Raw genomic sequence first — 14,163 nt, 5'->3', positions numbered from 1 at the left:
CTCTGATGCCTTTCCTGATGCCAAGTAGATAAAGACTGATTGCTTTCTTTTATATTATTTTAGCATTTTGAATATATCTCAATTAGAACAATTTTTATTATCAGTTAGGTTTAGGTTTGGCTATGAATGGCAGAAAATCCAAAATAAAATAGCTTAAAGAAGATAGATGTTTTTCTCTTTCATGCAAATCAAGTATAGAGATAAGCAGTGTAGGGCTGGTTTGGGTAACTCCTTGATGACCAAGAACCTAGGATCCTTTGTCGTATTGCTCTGTCAATTTCATGGTACAAAATGGTTCCTCAAGATAAGGTGGATAAACCTTCCAGCTGTAGAAAGGAGGAAGGGACAGAGGAAAGATATGCGACTGTTGTTTTAAGAACACTTCTCGGGAGTTGATTACCCCATTTTTACTTGTATACTATTGAACATATGGCTCCATCTTACTGTAAAGAGAGGCTGAGAAATGTAGTCTTTTTTTTTCCTGTAGAGCTATGTAGCCCTTATAGGTTGTGCTTTTTGTATCTTGTTTAAGAAATCCCTACTCCAAGGTCATGAAGATATATTCCTATATTTAATTCTAAACGTTTTAAAATTTTGCTTTTGCATTTAGGTCTTTAATCTATATGGAATTGATTTTGTGTGTAGGGTGAGATAGACAACTATCCATTGATCCTAGCACCATTTAGTTCCCCACTATTTATACATGCCACATTAGTCATATGTTAGTCATATTAGTCTGTTCTTTTCTACTGGCTTTTCTCTTTATCCCTATATAAATACTAAACTGTCTTAACTACAGTATTTTTATAGGAAGCTTGATATCTGTATCTGAATTTTGATATCTAATCTTGTTCTATTAGGAAATTATCTTAGCAATTCTTAGTTCTTGATTCTTTTTTTTTTTTTTTTTAATAATTTTATTTATTTATTTTTTCCCCCAAAGCCCTGGTAGATAGTTGTATGTCATAGTTGCACATCCTTCCAGTTGTATGTGGGATGCGGCCTCAGCATGGCCGGAGAAGCAGTACGTTGGTGCGCGCCCAGGATCCGAACCCGGGCTGCCAGCAGCGGAGCGTGCGCACTTAACCGCTAAGCCACGGGCCTGGTCCTCTTTATTCTTTTAAGCTCTAGAAAACTGCATTGAAATTTTGATGAGGATTGCATTCAATTTACAGATTAAGTTGGAGAGAATTGGCATCTGTGCGATCTTAAATACTCCTGTTCATTAACATGACAGCTTTATTATGCCTAATAATTCACTGGTACATCAGTGTTATCAGTTAGCTTAATCAGGAACCAGAACTATACTATTTATTTTAATTAGAGGATTTAATGTTTAAATTGTTAACCAAGTAATGGGGAACTGAAAAGGGAATATTGTGGTATTACAAGTGGTAGTAACTACAGTAAACAGCTACCACCCCTGGAACTTTGAGAACAATGGGAACAGGTTGGGTTCATTAAAATTTAGTAATTTGGGACTCAGTTTCTGGTACCTTAGGGGTTCTTAGAAGGGCTCTCTCAAAGCTGGGACTCAGACCTCTGAGGAGGGGGTACACAGCTAAAGCTTGGTATCTCTAAGGGGCACAATGAGGCTGATCTGGGGAATGTGTATGTGTGGCAGGGGATCTGTAACCTGGAACCAACTTCCACTGCCAGGGTGAAGAACCATGGCTGGTTTGACACTTTCAGAAACTCGAGGTAAACCAGAGGGAATAATAAGTCCCTTCTTCCTCCAGCCTTCTATTATCTTTGTGGAATCTCCCATTGGCAGGGCCTGTAAGGGCCAGCTGGCAAATGAGAAATGAATTTGCAGAGTTTCAATTCTAGGATACTGAAGTAGAGTATAGAAGGATGGATTTGAACCTGAGAAAAAATAGCTTAATAATCAGCACAGTCATTTTCCATCCCTTTACTTTTAACCTTTCTGTATCATATATTGTAGATGTATATTTTGCGTATAGTTTATATTTGCATTTTGTTATTTTTTCCAGTCTTGGAGTCTTTTAACTGTTAAGCTGGAAATATTTACATTTACTATGATAACATATATTTGGAGTTGGGTCTTTCATCTTTGTTTTGCTACCTGTATGATTATTGTACTTTTCATTTGCTTTTATTTTCTTATTTCTTTCTTATTTGGGATTAAATTACTTTATGTCTCTTTTTTCCTCTACTAGTTTTCAGTTCATGTCTCTTTTTCCCTCTACTGGTTTGACATTTATACTTTCCATTTCTAGTCCTTTTGGAGTTATCCTTAAAATTTTAATATATATTACTTATCAAAGTTTAAAATTAATCAGTTTTTCTGTCCTCTTGAATAACATAAGGATCTTAGAATGCTTTAATTTAGCTCATACTCCTCCTGTCTTATGTTTATGTGTTGTCTAGCTGGTCCCAACTTGTATTTGAAACTTCCAAATTAAGTAATGAATAAATAAATATCTTTATTGAATGCCTCCTCTGTGAGAGACACTGTTCTAGATTCTGTGGATATAGTAATGAACAAAACATAATCTTATCTCTTTCTTGAGTTTATTCTCTAGTTTTGGGATAAAAACAGTAAATAAACATGCAAGTTATATATAGTATGTCAGATGGTGATAAGTGCTGTGGAGAACAGTAAAGAAGAGTAAACAGGATTGGAGTAAGTAGTGATGGGGGTTGCTATTTTACATCGGTGGCTATTGAAGGACTGTGTTTGGTGAAATTTCTGAGAAGAGACCCAAGGGAAGCCGCTCTCTTCTAGTAGATAGTATAGCTGAGTATAGAATTAGAGCTTGGTGATTATTTTCTCTTAATCTTTTAAAAGTACAGTTCCATTGTCATCCTATTTCTATTATGCTATTAAAAAGTTTGCTATCAGTCTAATTTTTAAAAGGTAATCTGTCTTTTTTCTCTTGTTTCAATATTTTTTTTTTTGCTTTGTTGTTCTGTAATTCCGTTACCATGTGTCTATATGTGGGTTATTCTTTAAAGGACTCATAATATTTCATCAGTCTGAGGATTTATGTTTTCATCAATTTAGGAGGATACTCAGTTATTACTCCTTTGAATAATGCCTCTCCCTCATGTCCCTCTACAACTTCTCTTATCTTCTGTCTCTCTTGTGAGAGAAGTATGAATTTTACAAATAAAGAGTTATATAGTAATCAGATGATGATCAAGTGTTGATTGGGGAAATAAGGGTAAGGTATATTACTTATGAGAGATTACTTCACTATTTTATATCGTGTGGTCAGAAGAACTTTCTAATAAGTGACATTTGCTCAGAGACCTACAGAGTAAGTGTAAAGACTGACACAGGAGTGAGTTTGACAATTCTGGAACAGCAGGTAAACCCATTTGGTAATAATAAAGTGATTCAAGGGGATATTGGTAGGAGATAACGTCAGAGAGGTTGTGGGGAATCTGATTATGTTGGGTCTTACCAGTCGTTTTACTCTTGAGTGTAACCAGAAATCATTGTAAGAGTTTGCACAGAGTAGTAACCTAAGGTGACTTAAGATTTAAAAGGCTTACTCTAGCTTAGGGTGCTGAAAGAATAGAGTGCAGAGAAGGGGATAAGGATGGAATCAGGGAAACTGGTTAGAGGGTTATTGTTCTGGTGAATGATAGAGGCCCTCCTCCCTTTTTCTCTTCCTCTGTGTATTTCGTGAATGTTTGCTATGTGCCCTGCAGTATGCTATATATTGGGAATATATGAAGTAATAGAAAACACTTTGCTTTCAAGGATGGGGTGGGGTGAAAGTTATGTTATTAAAAAATTACAGCATATTGTGAACTTTCTATCTTAGAGAAATATACTTGTGTTAGCAAATGATGTATTCTGCCTATGAATGTTGGAAAGACTTCAGGGTAATATATATTTACTTTTCATTTTCATTTAAAAATTAATTATGAATTTTATTTTTATATTAGTCAATTATATATAATCTGTGGATTCTTTGATCATATTCTCTGCTACTTCTACTTTTCTTTCCATGTGTTAGCATTTTTCTCAGCAAGATTTATATCCATATCTGAATACAAACATACAGACTCTGTATAGTAAGTTTATTAATAATGCTATGTTTGTGGCAAATTTTCTTCTGTTGTTTGCCTTTTAAACTTATTCATGATTTTTTTCTTATAGGTAATTTACATTATGGGAACATTCAAGTCTATCTTCATTTATTATCAATACTATTGATTTTATGCTTACAAAGTACCTGTTTTCTCAAGAAAGTTTATATATTGTCACATTTTTTCTACTTTTTATTGTAATTTTTCTACATTTATTTCTAAATCATTTGGATTTTATTTTGATATATATGTGAAATGAATATCCAAATTAATTTCTTACCTAGGAACCAGTTTTCTTAACATTATTAATTGAAAAATCCATCATCCTACCATTATTTTTGGTGCCTCCTTTACCATTTATTAAGTTATTATATATACTAGGAAAAATATTTAAAATTCATGAGGCGAGAGAGAAGTAAAAATGGACAGTATACTGTAGTGATTAGAACAGAAGGGAAGGGACCAGTAGAGAGGGTGCTATTCCAGAATTCAAGAAGTGGAGGCTTTCATGAGGAAGGAAGAATAGTCCACAGCATCAGATATCTTGATAATTTCACAATAATATGTAAGGTACATGAAAATTGCCCATTGGTTTTGGCAATTAGGAAGCCGTGGTGACAGTAATAAGAGGAGTTTCAGTAACATTAACGAATGGGAGATGAGATTGCAGTTGGATGACACGTGAAGATATAGAAAATGGAAAAAAATTTTCTACAGGGTGTTTGCAAGAAAGGTATGAAGTATTGAAAATATTTTGAAAACTGTAAATCTTTATGTGTATGTGAATATTTTCAATGTGTTTTCACAGAATTCCGAGGTGTCTGTGTTTGAAGTCAACATTCGCTTTATTGGAGGGCTCCTTGCAGCGTATTATCTTTCAGGAGAGGAGGTAAGCAAAATCAAGTAATATTTTGTTTGTTTTGGGGGAAGGAGTTGTGAATAGAATTTAATAAAATGAAAGATTTCCCTAGCAGCATATCGTTTTTCTAAATTGTCTAATATTGAACTAATCTAAAGGTTTCTCAAAGACGTGGATGCTTCAGATAGAACTGTTCCTTGGGAATAATGATTTTTCCACTTTGAGAATCTCAGTAAAACATAAATTCATCACAGATCCTAGCTTAATATACACCACATCTCCTTTGCAGGAATGGTCCTTCTCCAGAATTTTGCTGTTGCAATTAATTACATGATTGAAACGAAAGGAGAAAAGAAATTAATAAGACCAGAATTAGGGAATGAATCAGAAAGAATGAATATGGATCCTTCTAAGACCAAAAATTAATTAATAAAACTGCCTATTTGGAAATTGAATGAAGTTGATTGCTATAAATTAAAAAAACAAAATATAACAACGACAACTCTGAATTCTCCTTCCTGGAAGTCTTGATGTAATACTCACAGACACACTTGAGACCTATGGTGATGGGGTAGTGGGTGTGGGAAATTCCTTTTTACTACTCAGATAGGTTAAAGGATGGGATTGGAGAGAGGGAGAAAGAGAAACTAAAGGAAGAGATAATAAGTCATTTGTTTTTCATTTTCTGAGAAACTTCTTTGCGTATATATTTAATTGGTTAGTCTAAATGATTGTAAGAGCTCTTTGCAAATTTAAGAAAATTCATCTTTTGTTATATGTATTATAAAAATGGATTTCTATGTTATCTTTAGGTTTTTTTTTTTTTTGGTAGTTAACTTTAAAGTAGTCATTTTTAGGATTTTTTTCCTTTAGAGCCTCTAGATTTTGGTCCTTAGAAAGCCTTCCCTATGTCTGTGTTATTACAAAATAAAAATTGCCAGTTTTCTTCTGGGTTTTTATGATTTTATATGCTTTTTATATATTTCATCTATCTTTGTGTGCTTGTGTGTGAAAGAGTGAGATATCCATGTACTATTATTTTTTTAGAAGAAATATGTTTGAAGATGCTGATATTTAATATATAATATTAGATAAATACATTTATCTTATTTAATGTGTAATTTTACTGTCAGACTTTATTATGTAACTTGATTAAACCTCCAACCTGTCTTTCTATTGTCAGAACACTTCAGTTCATATTTAATAAAATAAAAGAGTGATTTATATTCTGATGAAGAATTTTTCAAACTTCAGTGTGTATCAGAATCACATGGGGTGTCTTGTAATAATGAAGACTCTAAGCCCTACCCACAAGACTGTGATTCAGTTGGTTTAGTGTGGAGACCATTATTTATGTTTTCTATCAAGTACTCCTTGTTAAAGGTGATTTTGGAAATGGTGGTTATATACTTTGAGAAACTCTGACCTTGCTTATATGAATAAAATCATTGTAAATTTATTGATAGGATTTTTTTTAGTCAGGCTTATTGAGGTATTACTTATTACATAGAGCAAAATTTCACTCATTTTAGTGTATACTTCTATGAGTTTTGATAGTGCATACAGTCTAGTAACCACCAGCACAATCAAGGTATAGAAGAATTCTATCATCCTAGAAAATTCCCTTTTACCACTTTATAGTCACCCCACCTGCTACTGCCAGCCTCTGGTAAGTACTGATGTGTTTTCTGTCCCTACAGTTAGGAATACTGGCTTCTTTCAAGTAGCACAATGCATTTGAGATTTATTCGTATATTTAATAATTAATTTCTTTTTACTGCTGTATGGTATTCCATTATGTGGGTATAACACAGTTTATAGTTTTGGAGATTATGAATAAAGCTACTATAAACATTTGCCTATAGATTTCTGTAAGACCATAAATTTTCATTTCTCTTGGGTAAATATCTAGAAGTAGCATTGCTGGATCAAATAGTAAGTATATATTTAACTTTGAGAGAAACTGCCAGACTCTTTTCCAATAGTTGCTTTCTATCATGACTAGTATTTGGTATTGTAAGATTCTTTATTATTTTTAGCTATTTTAACAGGTGTGTAGTAGTGGTTTTATTTTGTTTTTCTTATTGAGGTTTTATTTTGCTTTTCTCTGATGACAAATGATGTTGAGCACCTTTTTCTGTGCTTATTTGTCATCCATATGTCTTCTTTACATGTCTGTTCAAATTTTTGGCCATTAAAATTTTTGTTTGTTTTCTTGTTATTGAATTTTGAGAGTTCCTTTTATATTCTGGACATAGGTCTTTTGTCACTATATATTTGCAAATATTTTCTCCCTGTCTGTGGCTTGTTTTTTTAGTGATTTAGCAGTATCTTTTGAAGAACTGAAGTTGTTACATCTTGAAGAAGTCCAGTTTATTAGTTTTATCTTTTATGATTCATGCTTTTGGTATTATATTTAAGAAATGTTTGCCTAATCCAAGATCACAAAGATTTTCTCTTACATTTTCTTCTAAAGGTATTATAGTTTTACTTTACTTATACTTTTAAATCTGTAGTCCATTTTGAGTTAAATTCTATATATGCTATGAGGTATAGGTTGAGCTTCATTTCATTCCGTATGGATATCCAGAAATTCTAACACCATTTGTTGAAAAGACTATGTTTTCTCTATTTAATTGGCTTTGAACATTTGTTGAAATCAGTTGACCAGTGTGGGTCTACTTTTAGACTTGTTGTGTTGATCTGCGTGCCTATCCTTTTGCCATTACCACACTGTGTTCATTATTACGGCTTTATGTAAAGTCTTGAAATCAGGTTGATTGAGTTCTCTGGCTTTGTTCCTTTTCAAAATTGCTTTGGGTATTCTAGTTACTTTTATTTTCTGTATAAATTTTAGAACCAGTTTGCTGATTTCTACAAATATCCTACTAGGATTTTGATGAGATTACATTGAATTTATAGATCAGTTTAGGGAAAATTGATATCTTAACAATTTTGAGCCTCCAATTTTTGAGCATAACATATCTCTCCATTTATTTAGTCCTTCTTTAATTTTCTTCATTGGTGTTTCTAGTTTTTAGCATACAGATCTTATACGTATTTTGATAGATTTATACCTATTTTATGTTTTTTGGTGCTGTTATACGTAATACTGTATTTTTAAATTTCAATTTCTAATTATACATTGCCAGTATATATAAATACAGTTGACTAAAAAAAACTTTTAATAAAGACTTTAATTTTCAGCTGCCTCAAGACATTTGTTTCTCTCTAGATAACCTCCTGATACTATAATTTTTTTTAAAAGTTTTGGTTAAATGTACGTAACATAAAATTTTCCATTTAACCATTTAAAAGTATACAATTCAGTGGCATTAAGAACATTCACATTGTTATGCAATATACAATTGATTTTTATATTGACCTTTATACTGAGATTTTCCTAAATTCACTAATTAATTCTAGTCACTTTTAAATAGATTTTTTTTTTTTTTTTTTGTGAGGAGATCAGCCCTGTGCTAACATCTGCCAATTCTCCTCTTTTTTTGCTGAGGAAGACTGGCCCTGGGCTAACATCCGTGCCCATCTTCCTCCACTTTATATGGGATGCCGCCACAGCATGGCTTGCCAAGTGGTGCGTCAGGGCGCGCCTGGGATCCGAACTGGTGAACCCCGGGCCGCCGCAGTGGAGCGTGCGCACTTAACCGCTTGTGCCACCGGGCCGGCCCCTTTAAATAGATTTTAATAGATTCATTGGGAATTTCTTTGTAAACAATCATGTCACCAGGGAGTAGAGATATTTTATTTCTCTGTGTAGAGAAGAGTTTTATTTGCATAGTTCTTCTGTTGCTTTTTCTTGCCTTACTGCATTGCCTAGAACCTCCACTACAAAGTTGAATGGGAGTGGTGAGAGTGGACATCCTTGCCTGGTTCTTGATCTTAGGGAAAGAGCATTAATCTTTCACCGTTAAGCCTAATGTTAGCCATAGGTTTTTTGTAGATGCCCTTTATCGTCTTGAAGAAGTTCCTTTCTATTCCTGATTTTTTTTTAAATCATGAATGGATGTTAAATGTTATCAGATGTTTTTATGGCACTTAATAAGATGATTATGTGATGTTTCCTCTTTATCTGTTGATATTATGAATTACATTGATTGATTTTTTTTTATGTCAAACCAACCTTGCATTTTTGGGTGGAAAGCCCACTTGGTCATGGTGTATTATCCTTTTCATATATTGCTGGAATTGATTTGGTAATGTTGATAATTTTTTGCATCTGTGTTCATGTAGGATATTGATCTATAGTTTTCTTTTAATATCTTTGTGTGTGTGTGTGTATTTTGTATAAGAGTAATTCTTATCTCATAAAATGAAGTGGGAAGTGTTTCCTCTTTTTTTTTTTTTTTAACTGGAGAAGTTTGTGTATAATTTGTATTATTTCTTCCTTAAATGTTTGGTAGAATTCCCCAGTGAAGCCAGGTGGGGTTGGAGTTTTTTGTTTTTGTTTTTTCCCCTCAGTATAAAATGTATTCAGTTTTTTTGGTAGATATGGTACTGTTCTGGTTATCTCATCTTGAGTGGCTTTTGTAGTTTGTGTGGCTTTTTTAGTTTGTGTATTTCAGGGAATTTGTCTGTTTCCTCTAAGTTGTCTAATTTGTGGGCATAAAGTTGTTTGTTATATTCCATTATCATCTTTTTCATATCTGTAGGATCTTTACTAGTGTCCCCTATTTCATCTTCTCCTTTTTTTGTTGGTCTGGCTACAGGTGTATTGATATTACAATATTAATTACAATACAGTATAAATAACATTCTTTTCAAAGAACTCATTTTTGGTGTCATTAATTTTTCTGTTTTTGTGCATTCAATTTTATTAATTTCTGCTTTTATCTTTATTTACTTCCTTCTACTTGCTTTGGGGTTAACTTGCCCTTTTTTTCTTGCTTTCTTACATTTGGAGCTTAGATCATTAATATGACAACTTTCTTTTTTTTAAATAAAAGCATCAATGCTATAAATTTGCTTCTCAGCCCTTCTTCAGCTGCATTCTGTGAATTTTGATATTTTCTTTTCCTTTAACTCAAAATATTTTCTAATTTCTCTTTCTTTTTGATTCCTGAGTTATTTAGAAGCATGTTGTTTAATTTCCCAATATTTAAGCATTTTCCTGATATCTTTTTATTATTGATTTCTAGTTTAATTATTTAATGAGCAGTGAATAGAGAAGAAATCTATTGAATTTGTTGAAGTTTGTTTCATGGGCCAGAATATGGTTTATCTTAAAAAGAATGTGTGAAAGGATGTGTATTCTGCTATGCTTATGTTAAAATATCAATTAGGTCAAGCTAGGTAATAGTGTTGCTCAGATCTTCTGTGGTTTTACTGATTTTATGTCTGCTTGTTCTGTCACGTACTAAGTGAGGAGTCTTGAAGCCTCCAACTATAATTATGGATTTGTCTGTTTCTCTTTTCGGTCCTATCAGTTTTTACTTTATGTATTTTGGAGGCCTGTTCTTAGGTGTGTACACATTTAGGTTTGTTATGTCTTTGTGGTGAATTGATTCTTTTGTTGTTTTTTAAATTTTCTCTTTATCTCTGGTCGTAGTCTCTGTTCTTAAGTCTAGTTTGTCTGATACTGATATAGTCACTCTGGCTTTCTTTTAGGTAATGTTTGCATGGTGTATCTTTTAACCTATATGCTTTCATATTTAAAGTTGGTTTTCCTGTAGAAATATTTGACAATCTGTTTTTACTTTGTGTTAGACCATTTACATTCAGTCTAACTGTGATACAGTTATGTTAAAATCTACCACATTATTAGTTTTCTATTTGTCCCATCTGATTCCTTGTTCCTCTTTTCCTTTTTTCCTGCCTAGTTTTGTATTATTTTTTGTGGTTCAATTTTATCTCTATGATTGACTTTCTTTTTACACTCAGATTTTTTTAGTGGTTGCCCTTGGTTTACTATGTACATCTTTAATTAATCCTGATTTACCCTTAATCAGTATTATACTGCTTCACTTATATTGTAAGAACCTTACAACAGTATATTCTCACTTCTTTTTTTCTCCTTTGTTGCTATTGTTTGTTATTATACATTTTTTAATGCTAAAAACCCATAGTACATGGCCACTAATTTTTGCTTTAGATGGTCAGTTATTATTTAGAGCTATTAAAAATAAGAAAAGAACATGCCTTTTTATCTTCATTTCAGTCATTTTCTTTGGTCTTCATTTCTCTGTGTAGGTTCAGGTTTCTGTCTGGTATATATTCCTTTTGTGTGAAGAGCTTCCTTTAACATTTTTTATAATGTATGTCTGCTGGTAGTGAATTCTCTCAATTTCTGTTATTCTGAAAGTCTTTATTTCTTCTTCATTTTTGAAAGATATTTTCTTTGTGTATAAAATTTAGGTTGACAGTTTTTCCTTTCAACACTTTAAAGATATCACTGCATTATCTTATAGTTTGCAAAGTTTGTGATGAGAAGTCTGCTAATTCTTTGTTCTTCTATACATAGTTTGTCTTCTTTGTCCTTTGGCTGCCTTTAAGATTTTCTGTTCATATTTTGTTTTGTATGAAGAGTCTGGGTGGTTTTACTTTTCCTTTTTTTTGGAGGGGTGAGTGGAAGGACTCATTTATCTTGCTTGAGGTTCTCTAACGTTCTTAGATCTATGGTTTGATATCTTTATTTTTGAAAAATTCTCAGTCATTATCTTTTAAATACTTTTTTTTCTGCCTCCTTTGTTTTCTGGGATTTCTATTACAAATAGACTATTTCTGATTGTCTCAGAACTTTTGAATTCAGTGTTCTTTTTTGTCCCACCCACTGCTTTTTTTCTCCTTGTATTCCAGTTTGGGTAATTTTTATAAACCTATCTTCAAGTTTGCTAATTTTTTCTCAGTTCCATTGAATCTACTTTTGAGCCTGTTGAAGACATTCTGCATCTCTATTACCTTGATTTTTAAAAAAAATTATTTCTGGTATTTCATTTGACTTGTACAGTTTCCATTTCTCTGCTAAAATTCCTCATTATCTTCATGTGTGTTTTCCACTTTATCCACTAGGTCTTTTAACATAGTAATCATAGTCATTTTAAATTCTGCTTGTTTCAGCCTCGCTGAGTCTGGTTTGTTACTCACTTTGTTTCTAGAAAGTGGATTGTTTTTTCCTGCTTTATTAGGCATTTCATAATTTTTCATTGAATGCCCAATATTCTGTATGCAGATGGGACAGTAAAGACTAATATTTATGCCTGTAATAGCGTGCCTGTGCTGGTAGCATTGGGAGTTGAGTCAGTTTACTTTGGAGTTGAAAGAGCTTTAGGTTTTTTATTGCTAAGACTAATTTCAGTGTACTACCAGCTTCAAATTCCTCTGACATTACCTTTTAATTAGAATGGGCTTGGTTTGCAGGCAAGTTTTTCTTAATGATCTTGCTCTACCCTCCACTTTAGTCATTCCCTGAATGCCTGCGCCTCAGGGGGCCCTCTCTCTGCACCCTTGCTCTTCCCCCAGCCATGGACGGTGTTACTTGTTACTCCATGCTTCCTATCCTTTATGTCTATACTCTTCTGTTTTGATCATGAATTCACACCGGTAAATAGCTTTAATTTCTACCCATAAGAAACAACATAAGGTTCATTCTAGCTCTCTGCCTTTTCATATTTCTCATTCTTTTTTTCTGATAGTGAGAAACCTGCCTCCTATTATTCGTAATATATTTAGCTGTTTGCTTACTCCTGCTGCATAAAACCACTTTCCTGACCTCACCAGGCTGCTGCCTTGTTCAGTGCATCTTCCTCACGTGGACCTCTCTTGGACTGTCTCCCATTTGCTTGGCTGGCTTCACTTTCCACAGGTTGGTCCTAATTTCTCTCCAGGACATTGCTGCCCACCCTAGGCGTAACTTCTGGGCACAGACCCCTGACTTCAGGAGCTTCTGGAGTGAAATATTAAAAAATGAAGGGAGAAAGAAAACAGAACTATTTTCATGCCTTAAACTTCAGAATTCTTTTTTCCAGGTTAGGCATTTATAAGAGGTCCTTGAGATATGAGAGCATTGTTTTTCCCTTACTTTCATTTTTATCTGGCTATGTAGAGGAAGTACTAAGTTTTTTGGATATAGTTGACATACTTGATTAATTTTCATACCAAAAGGCGTATGATTCAAAATTAGTTATGAACAGCTTATGAAAGAAAAGCATCAGCTTTGGCTGTTTCACATTTGTTTCACATTAGGCTCCGTATCTGAAGGTTGAAACAGAATGTTGAAATTTTGGTTGCTGTTGTCATAGGAAAACACCAAAATGCTGAAGAAGTATTTCGATTTTTGCAATTTTTATGCCTCAAGAAGAAACATTTTGGGGTGGAGGGAAGCGTATGTACTTGAGAGTTAGAGGTTTGAGTCCCTACTGTGCCTCCCTTTCATAATGATATTTGGCAAACTATTTACCTTCTGTAACTTAAATTTCTTCATCTATGAAAATGTGCAAGAGTTCATTGAGAGTTGTTGTGAGGATTAAATTATGTGAGAGTGCTTAACATAACACCTGACTCAATAGATATTACTTTACTTTTCTTTGTCCTCTGACTTTTCCCTATGTGGTAAATATTCTGTGTTTCTAATGGGTGGGGAATCTTTTTACTTGTTTAAAAGTAGAAATCATAATTTATTAGAATACAGTCTGCTTTACTAAAAAGTAAATAGAACATTGGGGCCGGCCCGGTGGTGCAAGTGGTTAAGTGCGCATGCTCCGCTGCGGTGGCCTGGGATTCGCTGGTTCGGATCCCGGGCGCGCACTGACACACTGCTTGTCGAGCCATGCTGTGGCGGCGTCCCATATAAAGTAGAGGAAGATGGGCACAGATGTTAGCTCAGGGCCAATCTTCCTCAGCAAAAAGAGGAGCATTGGCATCAGATGTTAGCTCAGGGCTGATCTTCCTCACACACACAAAAAAGTAAATAGAACATGTTTTACTTTTCTGATTTTCTTATACAATAGAATTTTACTTTTTTGCTTCTTCATTTTGCATAGAAAGCTCTGATCCATATCTGTTCTGGGAAACCAACAATAAATCCCTGCACTCTGCTAAAAATAAATAAAACATAGAAAAATAATTTGAACATGATATTATTCTAGTACTGGATAGGCAGTAAATTCCTACATCTCACATAAGCCAGAAAATTAACTATAATTTATAACATGGTATAGTGCCTTTCTTATATTAAGGTAGTATGTAACTAGAATAAAGAACATTTTACATGCATCCTATTTTCT

The 14,163-nt window shown here is 33.5% G+C and overlaps 1 protein-coding gene across 1 annotated transcript in view; it reads left to right on the top strand.

Annotated features, from left to right (window-relative positions):
• Nucleotides 1–14,163, top strand: part of MAN1A2 (mannosidase alpha class 1A member 2) — a 162,501-nt gene that overhangs the window by 69,284 nt on the left and 79,054 nt on the right. The window contains exon 5 of the mRNA XM_004420607.3: nt 4,874–4,954. Coding sequence (XP_004420664.1) covers nt 4,874–4,954 — 81 coding nt within the window. The remainder of the gene's footprint in view (nt 1–4,873; nt 4,955–14,163) is intronic.

Source organism: Ceratotherium simum, chromosome 2, assembly GCF_057802395.1.
Source record: "Ceratotherium simum simum isolate JZ-2026a chromosome 2, ASM5780239v1, whole genome shotgun sequence".
Taxonomy (NCBI): Eukaryota; Metazoa; Chordata; class Mammalia; order Perissodactyla; family Rhinocerotidae; genus Ceratotherium; species Ceratotherium simum.
The sequence above is the reverse complement of the archived record's forward strand: the minus strand, read 5'-3'. Positions and strand labels throughout refer to the sequence as shown.